General features: G+C 44.4%; 1 protein-coding gene across 5 annotated transcripts in view; it reads left to right on the top strand.

Annotated features, from left to right (window-relative positions):
• Positions 1-12,511, top strand: part of SMUG1 (single-strand-selective monofunctional uracil-DNA glycosylase 1) — a 65,010-nt gene extending 52,499 nt beyond the window's left edge. For all 5 annotated transcript variants that reach the window (XM_061615101.1, XM_061615099.1, XM_061615097.1 and 2 more), the window contains 2 exons: positions 465-727; positions 6,134-12,511. In XM_061615101.1, coding sequence (XP_061471085.1) covers positions 476-727; positions 6,134-6,661 — 780 coding nt within the window. In that variant the 5' untranslated portion in view covers positions 465-475 and the 3' untranslated portion in view covers positions 6,662-12,511. The remainder of the gene's footprint in view (positions 1-464; positions 728-6,133) is intronic.
• Positions 12,512-14,690: the final 2,179 nt, after the last annotated feature.

The following is a 14,690-nucleotide window of genomic DNA, read 5'->3' as shown; positions in this document are numbered from 1 at the left end:
TGTAAGCTCTTCTCTTCTGGGGAAGGCCTTGCCTGGTTTTGAGTCTGGACACAAATGACTTATCCAGAAGCACAGAGGCTGTGTTCCTCTGAGGGGTGGGGTGCAGTTCTTACCTTTTCAATCCTTTTCAGGCAGAACTGTGAAGCATACCTCCAGCTTTAATTAAAAAAAAGAATCATGTCTCTCTTAGCTGGGCACTCAGGAAGTAAAAACATGTATGTGTGAACTGGTCAATCATCAGGGTCTGAGAGATGAGCTTCATTTTGATGTGATTGTGATCCAATGAGAAAGTAGGTTTGCTTGATCTTCCTCCAAGGAATCATTCCCCTCCCCCCAGCAAAATCTGGAATTTCTCTGTGTATATCTGTATGTCTTGGGAGTGACATAGCTGTATAGTCCATCTCCCATGACTCAGCCGTCTATTCCCTGGCACAGGAACTGATGCTGCTTTTCTCATTTGCCAGGCGGAGCTCCAATGAACTCCTCAGAGGCTCTCGTGAGCTTTTTAGAGGGGGATGGCTTGGCCGAGCAGTTTCTCCGCATAGAGCGAGAGCAGATCCTCCGCCTGAAGGAGCTCACCTTCCTTGAGCCTGTCCGGTATGTTTACAACCCTCTGGATTATGCCTGGGAGCCCCATCAAGACTATGTGCGTAGATACTGTCAGTCCCGCAAGGAGGTGCTGTTTCTTGGTATGAACCCGGGGCCCTTTGGCATGGCCCAAACTGGGGTAAGAAGAGAAGCTGAGGTGGGGGTGGGGGGGTATGTTAAGCTTGACAGGATCAGAACTTAATCTGCACCAGGGTTTCACACTGTAAGCTCTGTTTGAGGCTGGAGCTCAGTTTTGGGCCATGTGTAATGATAGCAAGGGTGGGCCTTTGGACAGGTTCAGAGTGCTGTTTTATTACTTGGAGTAAAGGCAACAAGACGCCAGACATCACGGATTAGTGGGAGGGATGCTCAGATGAACCTTAAAAACAGGTTTACACCCTAATGCAGCCTTTCCCAACCAGTGTGCCTCCAGATGTTGCTGGACTACAATTCCCATCTTTCCTGACCATTGGCAATGCTGGCTGAGGCTGATGGGAGTTGTGGTCCAACAACATCTGGAGGCACACTGGCTGAGAAAGGCTGCCTTAGTACTTTACATTGGTTCAGGGTTCATGGGTCAATTTCTATAGTGCAAACAAGAACTCAGGGCCATGTCTATGGTTGAGACAGAGCAGGAAATGGTGCCCCTTTCCCATCAAGGCAAGATACAAGGCCAGACAAGTTATTTTGGCATCTGAGCCAGAACATTCTATAAGCACTGATTCCCCCTCCCTGGCACTAAAAAAAGTACAGTGATAATAAATGAAATAACCAAGAACTTGCAGCCCTTTCATGTCACCCAAAATATGTGGCCTGTGGTGAATGCCTAACTCTGCCTAATGGTAGGGCCGGCCCTGACCCTGAGTCCTTTGCCATAGACACAAAGCCCATACACATTACATCTGGAATAACTGCCACCCCGATATTTACATCAAGATTTTTCTACAGCTGACTTGCGGGTAAGTTGCAGTGTAGGGCTTCAAGAATTGCTAGTATGCCAAAAGAAATAAGTTAATAAAATAGTTAAAACCTCTGTGAACCACCTTTGCCCATGCCTCCTCTCAAGTCTGCTTCGAGGTAATTTTGCTAACCAATCAGGAGAGTTTGAATTACCCACTCCTAGGGGAGATTGCTGCCTTCTATTAGGAACAGGACCGTGGAAGTGATGAGGTTGGGAAATAGCCTCACGGGCCAAATTTGAACCCCTTGGGGCCCATGATTGGCCCAGAAGCCAGAGGTTCCCCACCCCTGCCATATCCATTCAAGTCCACCCAGGATGGCATAGGACCTGTTGTGTTAATAATAAAAAAAGGATGTGCAAACCACAGTAATTAAATATAATATAATATACAGTGTTAGATATCTAATAAATTGGAGTTGCTCTTCAGCTTGTTTCTGATGCATGGCCTCCTGTACTGATCAGGTTACCTATTGGTGAAAAGTAACCTGGTGATCATGAGATGATGGTGGGTGGTAATAAAAGGATCCCAGATGGGAGCAAGGCTGTTTGGCTAACTCTTGCGTGCAAATGAATTTGACAATCTGAACGACATGTGTGCCTTTCTGGCCTGGAGAACTCTTCTTGTTATCTCTCTAGTTCCCTGCACGTGGCATGTGCTTTATAGGTGGAATTGGTGCATCCTTGTCTTGTTCCAATGTAGCTGAGTCAACACCCAGACAGATAGCTTAGCTTCTGCTTTGATGCTATGCCAGGAAAGGAAAGGAGTAGGGAAATTGATAGGGTGGCAAAGTGCTTGCTGAGATATTGCAGAGACCTAACTTAAACATGTGTGGGTGTACATGTGTAAATTGACTGATTTTCCTCTGGATGCCAGAACTACTTAGACCTACAATGTGCATGCAGACACAACACCGCTAAAGGGGGGGGTATGGAGAGTCTTATTTCACTTAATCTGTGATAACACAGGATGTTAGGCTGCAGATTGCAATAAAACAGCTTCTGTTTACTACAGTCAGCCCACACTGTAGACTGGTTTAAAAGTCATTACTTCTTCTTTTGAGGAATCCTAGGAATTACAATGATCTGAGAGGGACCTATGGATCTCTTAACAAAATTATTAGTACTCTGACCAAAGGAAGCTGCCATTTACCAAAGGACTCTGAATTGAGTAAGACCATTGATCCATCTAGCTGGGTATTGTGTACACCAGATGTGGGGAACCTTTGACCCTCTAGAAGTTGCTGAACTACAACTCCCATCAGCCCTAGCAAGCATGGCCAATGTCCAGGGATGATTGGACTTGTAGTTCAGCAAAATCTGGAGGCCCAAAGGTTCCCCGCAGCTGGCCTACGCTGACTGGCAGTGGCTCTCCAGGATTTTCAGAGAGGAGTTGCTCCTAGTCCTACCTGGAGATTGAGGTTGGGACCTTTTGCACACTATTTAGGTCCCAGGCTATGGTCTGAAAGCACATGAGCCAGCACCCTGCTGAAGCTAAGCAGGGTCAGGTCTGGTCAGTGCCTGGATGGGAAACCATCTGGAACCATATGTAAGCCACCTTGGGTTTCTATCATGAAAAGGAAGGCGGGGTATAAATGTAATGAATAATAATAATAATTATTATTCATAATAATATTTAGAAGCCAAATTTAAAGCCCAGAATTTTGAGGATTGCACTGGAGAGACCATGTATGGCATTAGAAGCCACACTCCATGCTGTGCATGCATAGGCTGGTCCATGGCCATGCACATTCCCAATTCCCCTCGACATGCCTTTTGAAAACCCAATCCATTTTGTGGTCTGTGAGCATTCTAATTTTATGGAGATCGGCATCTGATAACTATAGATGGATTACCCTCTCATCGCCAAAGCTTCCACCCCCCCTCCAAACAAAACACAATAGATCCTTTTCAGAACAACAGCTGGGCTGGATTGGAAAAGGGGAGGGGAGGCCTGTTATTTGGTTGTCTGGGCAGCAGCAGAAACTCCTTGCTCTGTCTGTCTGACAGCTGTTCCCTGGGTGACCAAGCCCCAGACAAACCCTTATCCCAGGGTGAGTGTTTGAGGGTTCAGTTATACAGATAATTTAATAACACACTGTGCCTAGTATTTGGTGGGCTGGGAGATGAGGTGTGTTGTGGTGAGCAGGAATCATTTGTTTGATGAGGTCTGAAGCAGTTGGTGGATATGGTGAAGAATGGAAGAAGTTGCTCCTGAAACATTATAATGGGTCACATCCACACCATACATTTAAAGCACTCTTATCCCACTTTTAACAGCCATGGTTTTCCCCAAAGAATCTTGGGAACTTCATTTTGCTTACGCTGTCCTAACTACTTTCTGCACCCTTGACAAACTACAGTGCCCAAGATTCTTTGGGGAAAGCCATGACTATTAATCATAGAATCATAGAGTTGGAAGGGGCCTTGTAGGCCATCGAGTCCAACTCCCTGCTCACAGCAGGAAATCTACAGCTAGAGCATCTCCCGCAGATAGCTGTCCAGCCTCTGCTTGAAGACATCCAGCGAAGGGGATCCCACCACCTCCCTAGGCAGTCGGTTCCATTGCCGAACTGCCCTTACTGTCAAGAAGTTCCTTCTAATGTCCAATCTGAATCTACGCTCCTGCAACTTAAAACCATTAGACCTAGTCCTACCCTCTGGGGCAGCAGAGAACAAATCTGTACCCTCCTCTATGTGACAGCCCTTCAGGTACTTAAAGAGTGCAATCATGTCACCCCTCAGCCTTCTCTTCACCAGACTGAACATGCCAAGTTCCTTCAACCTTTCCTCATAAGACTTGTTCTCCATACCGGCTATCATCCTCATCGCCCTCTTCTGAACCCGCTCTAACTTGTCTATATCTTTCTTAAAATGAGGCGCCCAGAACTGAACGCAGTATTCCAGATGAGGCCTGACTAATGCAGAATATAGTGGGACTATTACTTCCCTCGACCTGGAAACTATAGCTCTGTTTATGCATCCCAAAACCGCATTTGCCTTTTTTGCCGCAGCATCACACTGCTGGGTCATGTTCAACTTGCGATCCGCTACAATTCCAAGGTCCTTCTCACACGCACTACTGCTAAGCCGGGTATTTCCCATCCTGTACCCGTGCATTTTGTTTTTGTGGCCTAAATGCAGAATCCTGCATTTGTCTTTATTGAATTTCATTTTATTAATTTCAGCCCAATTTTCTAGTCTATCCAGGTCCCTTTGGATTTTATTCCTGTCTTCCATTGTGTTAGCTATCCATTGTGTTAGCTATCCCTCCCATATATAAAGTGGTATAAGAGTATATGTTAAAATATGTTGTGGATGTAACCATAGATTGGAGCTCAGACAGGCCCAAATGGAACAGGCCTATCATCTCCTCAAGCTTCTGATGTTTAGGGGCTGCCCTTCCATCCCATTCAGAACTCTCTTCTCAACTTGGCCAGTCTTTCTTGTCTATTTTCACCACAATAGCTGTTTTCCACAAAATTATTAGCAATTAAGGCTGTCCCCAGAGCACAGCTAGCAAAATCAAAGCAAAAGATTTTGCTGTGCAAGTTTGGTCGTTAGTAAGCTTACAGCACAATTGTATACATGTCTACTCAGAAGTAAGACTCATTGAGTTCAGTGGGGTTTGCTCTCAGGGTATAGGACTGTAGCCTTAGATAAATAGTTCCAAAAAGATTTTGCTTTGATTAGCAAACTCAAAGTTTCAGGATTTTTTGGAAAAAAAGGAAAAAAGGCTTTGGAAAAAAGGGGATCCCCCCCCAAATCTGTTTTTTCCGCCTGGGCCTTCACATCTCTAGATAGGTGGAGCCCACATCTCAGCAGTCATCCATTTTTGGGATCTGTACTCCTGTTCTTGACTGTTCTGTTTTATTCTTGTTTATATCCCACTTTTCTTCCAGCACAGAGCTCAAGGTGGCATAAGAACATAAGAAGAGCCTGCTGGATCAGGCCAAAGGCCCATCTAGTCCAGCATCCTGTTCCCACATTGGCCAACCAGGTCAAGGGAAGCCCACAGGCAGGACCCTGAGTGCAAGCACTCTCCCCACTTGCAATTCCCAGCATCTGGTATTCAGGGGCTTACTGCCCCTGGCACATGTAGTGTACCCAGATGGTCACCCATCCAGGCATAGATTAGACTCAGACCTGCATAGCTTCCGCAAGATTGCTACATCATGTTCCTTCAGGTCATCTAATTGCATGAGTTGCCTGCAACTCTCTTCTTAGGTGAGCTTGAGCAGCCATGCAAGGAGAGAACTGCAATATCCTCATGGGGGATCTGGATTCCCTCCGGGATGGGACCCCTAGTAGAGGTTTTAATATGAGGGTCTCTTCTTCCTTGGCTTTGATAAGCCTCGTCTGCGAAGGACAATGTATTTTTAAATATGATTATTTATTAATTAGTTGCTTGCATTTGTTTATTTTTCTCCTCTTGAATCAGATTGGTTTGGGGCTTCTTTCTGACAAAACTGGGGTTAGATTCACTGCAGGAATTCCCAAGTGAATGCAAATCTGTCTAATCCCATGGAGTCAGATATTTTCCCATCAGATTGCAATTCCCATGTGATGGTTCTTGCTCCCTTGCAGGTGCCCTTTGGAGCAGTGCAGCTTGTCCGAGACTGGCTCGGTGTACACGGACAGGTGTTCAAGCCAGAATGTGAGCACCCCAAGAGACCTATCCGAGGTCTGGAGTGCCCCCAGACGGAGGTGAGCGGTGCCCGTTTCTGGGGCTTCTTCCGCTCCGTGTGCACCCAGCCCGAGGTGTTCTTCCGCCACTGTTTCGTTCACAACCATTGCCCGCTGCTCTTTGTCAGTCAAAGTGGGCGCAACCTGACTCCAGCTGACCTGTCGGCTGCCCAGCGTGAACAGCTCCTGCAGGTCTGTGATGATGCTATGTGCGAAGCTGTAAAGCTCTTGGGTGTCACTCTGGTGATTGGCGTGGGCCGCTTTGCCGAGCAGCGTGCCCGCAAAGCTCTGTCAGCTGCTGGGATCCCAGTGCGAGTAGAGGGGGTGATGCACCCATCGCCTCGCAACCCCCAGGCTAACAAGGGCTGGGATGCCATAATCAGAGCAAAACTGGAGGAACTTGGTGTGATGGCTGTCATTGCAGAATGATTTACAGACAGAACCAAGAAGCGAGGATGGGGGAAACCATTGCTAGATATTGGTTGCCCTTGGGTGTCATGGCCTCTGGACACGCCAGTAACTCTGGGCATGCCAATAACCATGGATTCATTTTTAACAGGATAGCTACTGCTTAGGGCTAAAACACTACAACTATCCTAGTTGTCAACACTAACATCGTCCACTTCCACTACTCTTGTCTGTATTTCTGAGAAGTGCTCATAATCCACTTCTTCAGGTTCTTCTGAAATCCCAGGCTGGACCTTTCCTGGGATTTGGGTTTCAAATCCATCTCCATGTAGTTTATGTTTTGGTGCTAAACTTCATTCGCGGTGATAGCTCTTGCTGTAGTTGCTGCTACCCAGTTGAACGTTTCTGGCTTCTCCACAACTAAATTCATGACGGACATTAAAGTTGGGAGTTTTGGCCAATACTGTTCAACCTGGCTTTTTGCGAAACCTTTGGGTTTTTTTTGGCGGTGGGGGGGAGGCACATGAATATATTAAAGTGTCTTATATGGCCATTGGTTTGACTAACCCAGGGGCAGCCAACGTGATACCCTCCAGATTTTGGGACTACAACTCTCAGCATCGCTGATCGTTGAAATGGGGCTGATGGGACTTGTAGTCCAAAACATTTGGAGGGCACTATGTTAGCTACCCTGGTCTAGCCCATTGGTCTTTAGTTGGTGTGTCAAAACCCAGTGCTGAGTCACAGCTTGATCTAAGATGGGTCGCAGCAGCAACACTACTACCATACACATATATGGTAAAAACATTACAAAATGGGTCCCTAAATGCATGTTTGGGTTAAAGGTGGGTCCCAGGTTTGAAAAGGTTGAGGACTACTGGTTTAGTCCAGTTTTGTTTACGCTGACTGTCTGCAGCCCCCTAAGTTCTTTCAAGCCTCCACCTTTAAGTGGAGATGTGGGGAATTGCTTGAGAGACCTTCTTCATGGAAACATATGCTCTGTCACCGAGCTACAGTTCTTTTAAAGTTCAGTTAAATCAAGTGGGTAATTGGGGATCTAGACACTTCAGCAGTATGGAAGCTGCTTCCCCATGGCTACTTCCCATGCTGCTCTAATTGGGGTGCGCCCACCAAGAAGAAGACATAGAGCTGCTACCATGCCTTGACAGTAACGTATGAGCCGGACCTTAGGGGTATGTGTGTACATTAGCCACGTTCTTACCATGGTTTAGCAACTAGCACAAGGGTAAGGAATCGCTGGTTTTTAGGACGGATGTGGGTTTCCCCATCTGGCCCTCAGCCTCCCCTCTTTCAGTGTTACATCATCACCATCATCATTACACTTTATATACCACCGCCCACTTCAGGAAGAAATACTAAAGTGGTAAGAACCAGGCCTGTGTAAGACACCTTCATAACAGCTTGTTTCTGGTCCATCAGCCGCAACCTGATCTTTTAAATTTGGTATTCAATTTAGCTTACTCATTTTCACTTCCTCCTACTTTTGTTTCGATCATGAAAAAAACTCACAGAAAATTGGGACATTTGCTTCCAGTTTGTATCCAACAGTAGCAGATATTTTGTACCAGTTTGAAACCATTGTGGCTTTTCTTCAGCCAACTCAGTTTCAAGAGAGAGCAATCCCTTGGAATTAATGTTTGGATCTTCTGTTTAATACAGATATGATTGTTCCTTTTTTAATAAAAATCCATGGTGCTTCTGGTGTCTTACTGTGGTTGAGAATATTCTGCATTCCATATGCCTATTATGATGGAAAAAGAAAATAACAGAGTTGGCTTTGCTTCTGAATACCAAGTGTTTATTTTTGTTGTTGATTAAATTGGTAAGTTACCACACTCTCAAGGAAAGCTGTGCTTGTCCTGTCCTGTTCTTAAAAATGTATCAAGGGGTTGGTTATACATTTTATTAAAAGTAACTTGAATTTTGGAGGCACTTTTCAATGGATGATGTTGATAAATGCTGGCAAAAGAGGGATGTAGACCTTGTGTCCCTATCACTGCCTGCCTTGATGTCAGGAAACAACCTACAGGAACAAGGAAGCGGTTAATTAATTTGGCTCTGGACAAGACTGGTGCCCTGACCAGGGGAGGAACCAAATATCCCTTGTGATATAAAAAGAAACTCCAGAAGCCAAGACATAAGCTTTGGTACAAAGCGTGATAAAGTTCCTTACAACTGCATTCCGAAAACAAGGCCTTGTTGCATCCTGAATCAATGATCATTCTGTGCTGCTTGCTTCAGATGAGGATGGGTGTTGTAGTGCAGTTTCCTCAGCTCCATGTTCTGAGAGGGCTTGATGGTTTCCTTTCTGGAGGGGTCATATCCAGGTCAGAGAGAGCGATCTACTGGATATTCAGGCCAGTTGTGGAATATGCGTTATAACAGTGGTCTCTAAGATGGGAACTTGGGGTTCAAAAAAAGGGGACCAGCAAGGCTTGGGCCTAGTCAGCTGCAGGCTAGCAGGTCCCCCACACAGGCCAAGATTCTGCCTGTTGTGGCTTAGCATTTGTAATTATCTCACACCACCCTTCACCTGTCCTGTATGAATAGCCAAGATGGGATTGAAGTGTGGCTATTGTAGGCAGAAATTCAATTGGAAACAATAGTGATGAGCAGGGAGTAGGGGTCACCATACATCCAAAATTGTCTTGGCCCAACCAGAATCTTGATATTTTGGCCAATTGCTAGAATTGACAGATTAAAAAGCTAGGAAAAATCCGGTTGAGCCATTCTTGCTGTTAAGTGAGCATAGCTGTTGATACAGTGTAATCATGTGAGCTAAGGCATCTTATGTGGGTGTTGGCTGCATTTGTAAGCCTGGTCAGGACACCTCAGGCAGCACATCATCTGTGGGAGCACAGCCAGCCCAGTTGGACAGCTGAGGATGAGGAAGAGGTGCAGGAAACCAGATTCTGCAATGCAACTTTATGTCCTTATAAGGAGAGCCCTGCTGGATCAAGCCAATGGTCCATCTAGTCCAGCATCCTGTTCTTACAGTTGCCAACCAGATGCCTGTAGGCAGTCCACAAGCAGGACCTGAGTGCGGCAGCAATCTCCCAACGTGATTCCTAGCAACTGGTATTCTGAGAGGCATTATGCCTTTGATATTGGAGGCAGAGCATAGCCATCATGCCTAGCAGCCGCTGATAGCTTTATCCACTATGAATTTGTCTAATTGTCTTTTGAAGCCGTCCAAGTTGGTGGCTATCACTGACTCCTATGGGAGCAAATTCCATAAGTACTTCATTTTGTCTAGCCTAAATCCTCCAATATTCAGCTTCATTGGATGTCCGTGAGTTCTAGTGTTATGAAAGAGGGAGAAAAGACTTCTTGCACACCATGCATACCATGCATAATCTTATACATCTCTTATCATGTCCTCCCTTGCTCTCTTTTTTTCTGAATTAAAAAGCCTCAAATATCCTTGATCAGGAAATTGTTCCACTCCCTTGATCATTTTGATTGCTCTTTTCTGAAAAATTTTCCAGCTCTATAATACTCTTTTTGAGGTGATGCAACCAGAACTGTACATAGTATTCGAAGAGTCGCTGTACCATAGATTTGTATAACAGCATGATGATGCTGGCAATTATATTTTCAATCCCTTTCCTAATGATCCCTAACATGGAATTTGCCTTTTGCACAGCTGCCACACACTGGGCTGACATTTTCATCAAGCTATTCACCATGACCCCAAGGTCTCTTCTGGTCTGTCACCACCAGTTCAGACCCTAAAAGGGTTAATGTGAAGTTACAGGGTTTTTTTTGTCCCAGTGTGCACCATTTTACATTTGTTTAGTTCAATGCTCATTCACCCAGTTTGGAGAGATCATTTTGGACCTCCTCACAATCCATTTTTGTTTTAACCACCCTGAACTATGTGATGTCATCGGCAAACCTGGCCACCTCACTGGTCATGCCTAACTCTAGGTCATTCATGAACAAGTTTAAAAGCACTGGTTTCAATACCGATTATTGAGGGACCCCATTTTAAACATAATTCCATTGGGAGAACTGTCCATTTATTCCCATTTCTGGTTTCTAGTCTTTAATCAATTATTGATCCATAAGAGGACCCCTCCTATAAGCTTAGTCCTTGGTGAGGAATTTTATCAAAAGCTTTTTGAAAGTCAAAGTATAAGAATTCAAAGACAGTTCAGACAAGTGAGAAAATATTCCCTTCAGGGAAAATACTTTTTTGGGGGTGGGGGTAGGAATTCTGTATATGCTCAGAGGCTTTCGTGCCTAAATACCAGAATTTCTGTAAACAAAATGTCACTACCACAGCAGGAAGACTAAACTGCTTCCAGGCACCTCTACCTACATCCAGGACAATTGTCCCATTTATTAAGCAGATGGGTTGCCCTGGGTGCAGAATTCCTTCCAAATCTATTAAATATGGTGGTGAATGCTTCAATTTTTCCTTTAAACAAAGCCAGAAAAATTGCTTGTGCCTTCCCTCCCTATGTTAATGTAAAATGCATTAGGAGATTTGCGGCTTGGAAGATTTGTAACCTGCTGCTTCCTTAGTGCTTATGTGTGTAGGGGGTGCAGGAGGTGTTGGGGATGTCCTCCTGGCTCCCCTATGCCTTTGAAGTCTCTGCCACAAGACATGCATCAGATATCCTGCACAGTCTTCCAATTTAGGGGTATAAACATCTCTGCTTTAATCCTGTATCTTGAGATGTAATGTCGCCGATAACCCAGCGCTGAGAGCTGCTTGTGCCAGTATTTCTGCAGTTCTAAGTGCTGTCAGAGCTGGTGATGGATGGCCCAGAGCTGAGTGGACAAAAGCAATCTGCACTCCCTTGTAACTCAATCCACAGCTCTGAGAGCAGCTGTCTCTGCAGCCGCTTATCGGCTTCACTTCGGGATGCCTGGGGAGACCAAATCGCAAAGCGCCTTGGTGCTTGTAGGGAAAGTTGAGTTGAGTACAAAAAAAACCCTCCAGGGAGTCTAGTAAAATCCACCTTGCTGCAATTGATCACAGTGGAGAACCGAATACAGCTTTTTACTTAGCATTTGAAGCTTTTTCTATGGAGTCCTGGGAATCAGGGCTTTTAATTAATTACAAGACAAGTTTATAGTCCTCATGGTTTTTGGAGGGGAAAAAAAAAACCCAACCACCTTGATTATTGTGGAGAAACTCCCTGTGAACTGTAGGGACTTTTTTTCTGGAACAAGAGTAGACTGTAACCCCCTGTATGTAGTGGTTTCCTGGTCCATTAAGTGAGAAAATAAATTTCAGCTAAGTAAGAAATATACATGTAAGAGACTGACACCTTAATTAATTCATATGGCATAGCTGTGAGAATGGCTTTTCCCTATGTTAAAGCTGCATTCTTGTTGCTGAGCTTGGTAGAAGCCATTTTTAAGGACCTTTATTTCATTCCAGACGTTTGAAGTGCAAATATATTTCCTTTCCCATAAAATGTTAGCTTTAGAACTTTCTGGACTGGACCCTAGATCTCACTGGCTGTTCCAGTCTTGGTTTAATCTGATACTCCAGAGGTATGAGGAAGTCAAGACACCTCCAGTTCTATTTACCTAGTTCACTCCTTGGTGGCTGGTTTGTATTGCTTTTTTGGTACCAGGAGGAGGTGCAGCATCTCAAATGGATCTCACAGATATATGAGTATTGGCATCTGTATTGGCATTGTGCCAGCTTTTGAAGACACACCTGTTTACACACGCATTCCCTTGATCTTGATCTGAGTCTCCTGTTTTAATTGCTATGTTCTTTTAATGGGATTGTTTTATGGTGTATTTTAATTATGGATGTTTTCTATTTTAGTGTCTAATGGGTTTTTATACTTTGTAAATTGCTTACAAGCCTATTTTGGCATTGAATGCTATATAAATTAATAAATAATAAAAATTTATCCCACTGGTCTCATTTGTTTGTTTGTTATTAAATATATACCCCACTTTTCCTCCCAAAGGGAGCCCAGGACAGCAAACAATATAAAATATGTAAAGAAAAACAAAGTAAAAAACCCCCCTCCCTCTTGGCACACTATATGGCTTTGAGTTTATCCAGCTTTGGCTTCTAGGTATTGATTCTGAACTAATCTACACCTTAAAAAACACCATGCGCTACAACCCTCTTGTTACTGTTCCACTTCAGAATGCAGATGGGGATAGATCAGTCTCCCAAATTATCTTGCTGAAGGGGGGCCACTCAGGTTGGTTTGTGGGAATTGTGGCTGAGAGGGAATCAAAATCCATCCCAAACATACACTGCTGTGCCAAAACAACCATTTGTATGTATAATGTACATATCTACACTTACACAAATCCAGAGGCCCATTTCTCTCTCTGTCTCTCTCTCCATGTGTATAAGAGGCCTTTAATTGGCTTGTCGTGACTTGGAATAATAACTGTGCCCTCATGATCATAACTGGTGGAGCCATATGTTTGTGGTGTCTGGTTTGGCTTATTTGCTTTGGGACCATTTCATACATTAACAGTGCATTCCTATGCACGTCTGTTTAGAAGTCACATTGCACTCAATGGGACTTAGGCCCCATCTGCACTATCCGTTAAAACAGTATCATACCACTAAGCAGTCATGGCTTACCTCAAACAATCCTGGAAACTAGTTTGTCAAGCGTGCGGAGAGTTGTTAGGAGACCCCCTATTCCCATCACAGAGTTACAATTCTCAGAGTGTTGCAACAATCAGTCCCTCTTCCCAGGAAACTTGGAATTGTAGCTCTGTGAGGGAAGTAGGGGTCTCCACACAACACACTCTTAACAAACCACAGTTCCCAGGATCCTTTGGGGGATGGTTTAAAGTTGTATGATACTGTTTGAAACGATTAGTGCAGATGGGGCCACAATTGAAATGTAGCCAGTAAAGGATGTAAGAGTCCAGGTTTACTGGCTGACTGGAGAGAAGTCTTCTTGGTGGTGGTGGGGTCTCAAGGACACACTGTTTACTCCTGGGGGAACTGATGTTGTTTTAAAGAATACTGTCTTTCTGGATGCTCCTCCATGTTCAGTTTTGTAAATAAACAGATATGGCATTGTAATAATTATAACAAAAAGAATAAAACAAGTGTATAATACTCTCTCCCCACAAGGAAATGGACTCTATACAGTGAGATTCTGTCCACCTCTGGCTTATTGTGTCTTGTGGCATTAGAGAGTTGAGTTGAGGGCAGGATCGTCTTCTACTATGTATTGTTTGTTATCATAATTTATATTGTTACACTGTATTTTATTGTATTGTATTTTGCTGTATTTATTGTATGTACGTCGCCTAGAGTGGCCACTGGCCAGATAGGCGACACATAAATTAAATTTATTATTATTATTATTATTATTATACAAGGCTGCCCCCCCGTATCTTCTTCCTTGCTCTAGAAAGCAACAGCACAGTCTGGCCACATCCTGCTGCTCCTCTGAGTCCTGAGGGGCTTCTCTCCCTAGAGTTTGAGGCCATTACCTCATCCATACCTCATCCCCCTGCTCCCCACCTGCCCCACACAGCTTTTGATCTCCTATGACATTAACCTGAAATTTGAGATTTCACTCTGGAACAAACAGATGGAACTAAGGGCTGGAGGGGAAGCCACAGGATTGTGGGAGGGGGGAAAATCAAAGGGATTTGCTACCTCTCACGGGAGCCTGCATCAAAGATCAGTTGTATCGGATTGTCTGCTTTTCCCAGCATCTGGTGAGAATCACTTTTTGGACCAGGCAAAACTGAGTTCTGAGTGTCAAGGTGATGAAAGAATCCAATTTTCTGACCTAGCTTCTTACAATATATTTGACTCTCTGGTGCAACAGGCAATGGGGTGAAATGTTGTAAAAGTCATGTAGAAAGAAGGGCAAAACAAGGTTCTTTCCAATGTGACTTTTGAAACACAAAAAACGATTTAGAACAACAGGTTTCAGCCTTTTCAGACACACAGGCTGCTATGAACCTCAGTGTCTGGGACCCTCTCTCCACCACATATGCCTACCCTTTTCCTTTTCTTTCTCTTCTTCTCTGGCTTTAATCCTCTTTTTCATTCTCTTACTCT

The sequence above is a fragment of the Rhineura floridana genome, chromosome 3, assembly GCF_030035675.1.
Source record: "Rhineura floridana isolate rRhiFlo1 chromosome 3, rRhiFlo1.hap2, whole genome shotgun sequence".
NCBI lineage: Eukaryota > Metazoa > Chordata > Lepidosauria > Squamata > Rhineuridae > Rhineura > Rhineura floridana.
The sequence above is the reverse complement of the archived record's forward strand: the minus strand, read 5'-3'. Positions and strand labels throughout refer to the sequence as shown.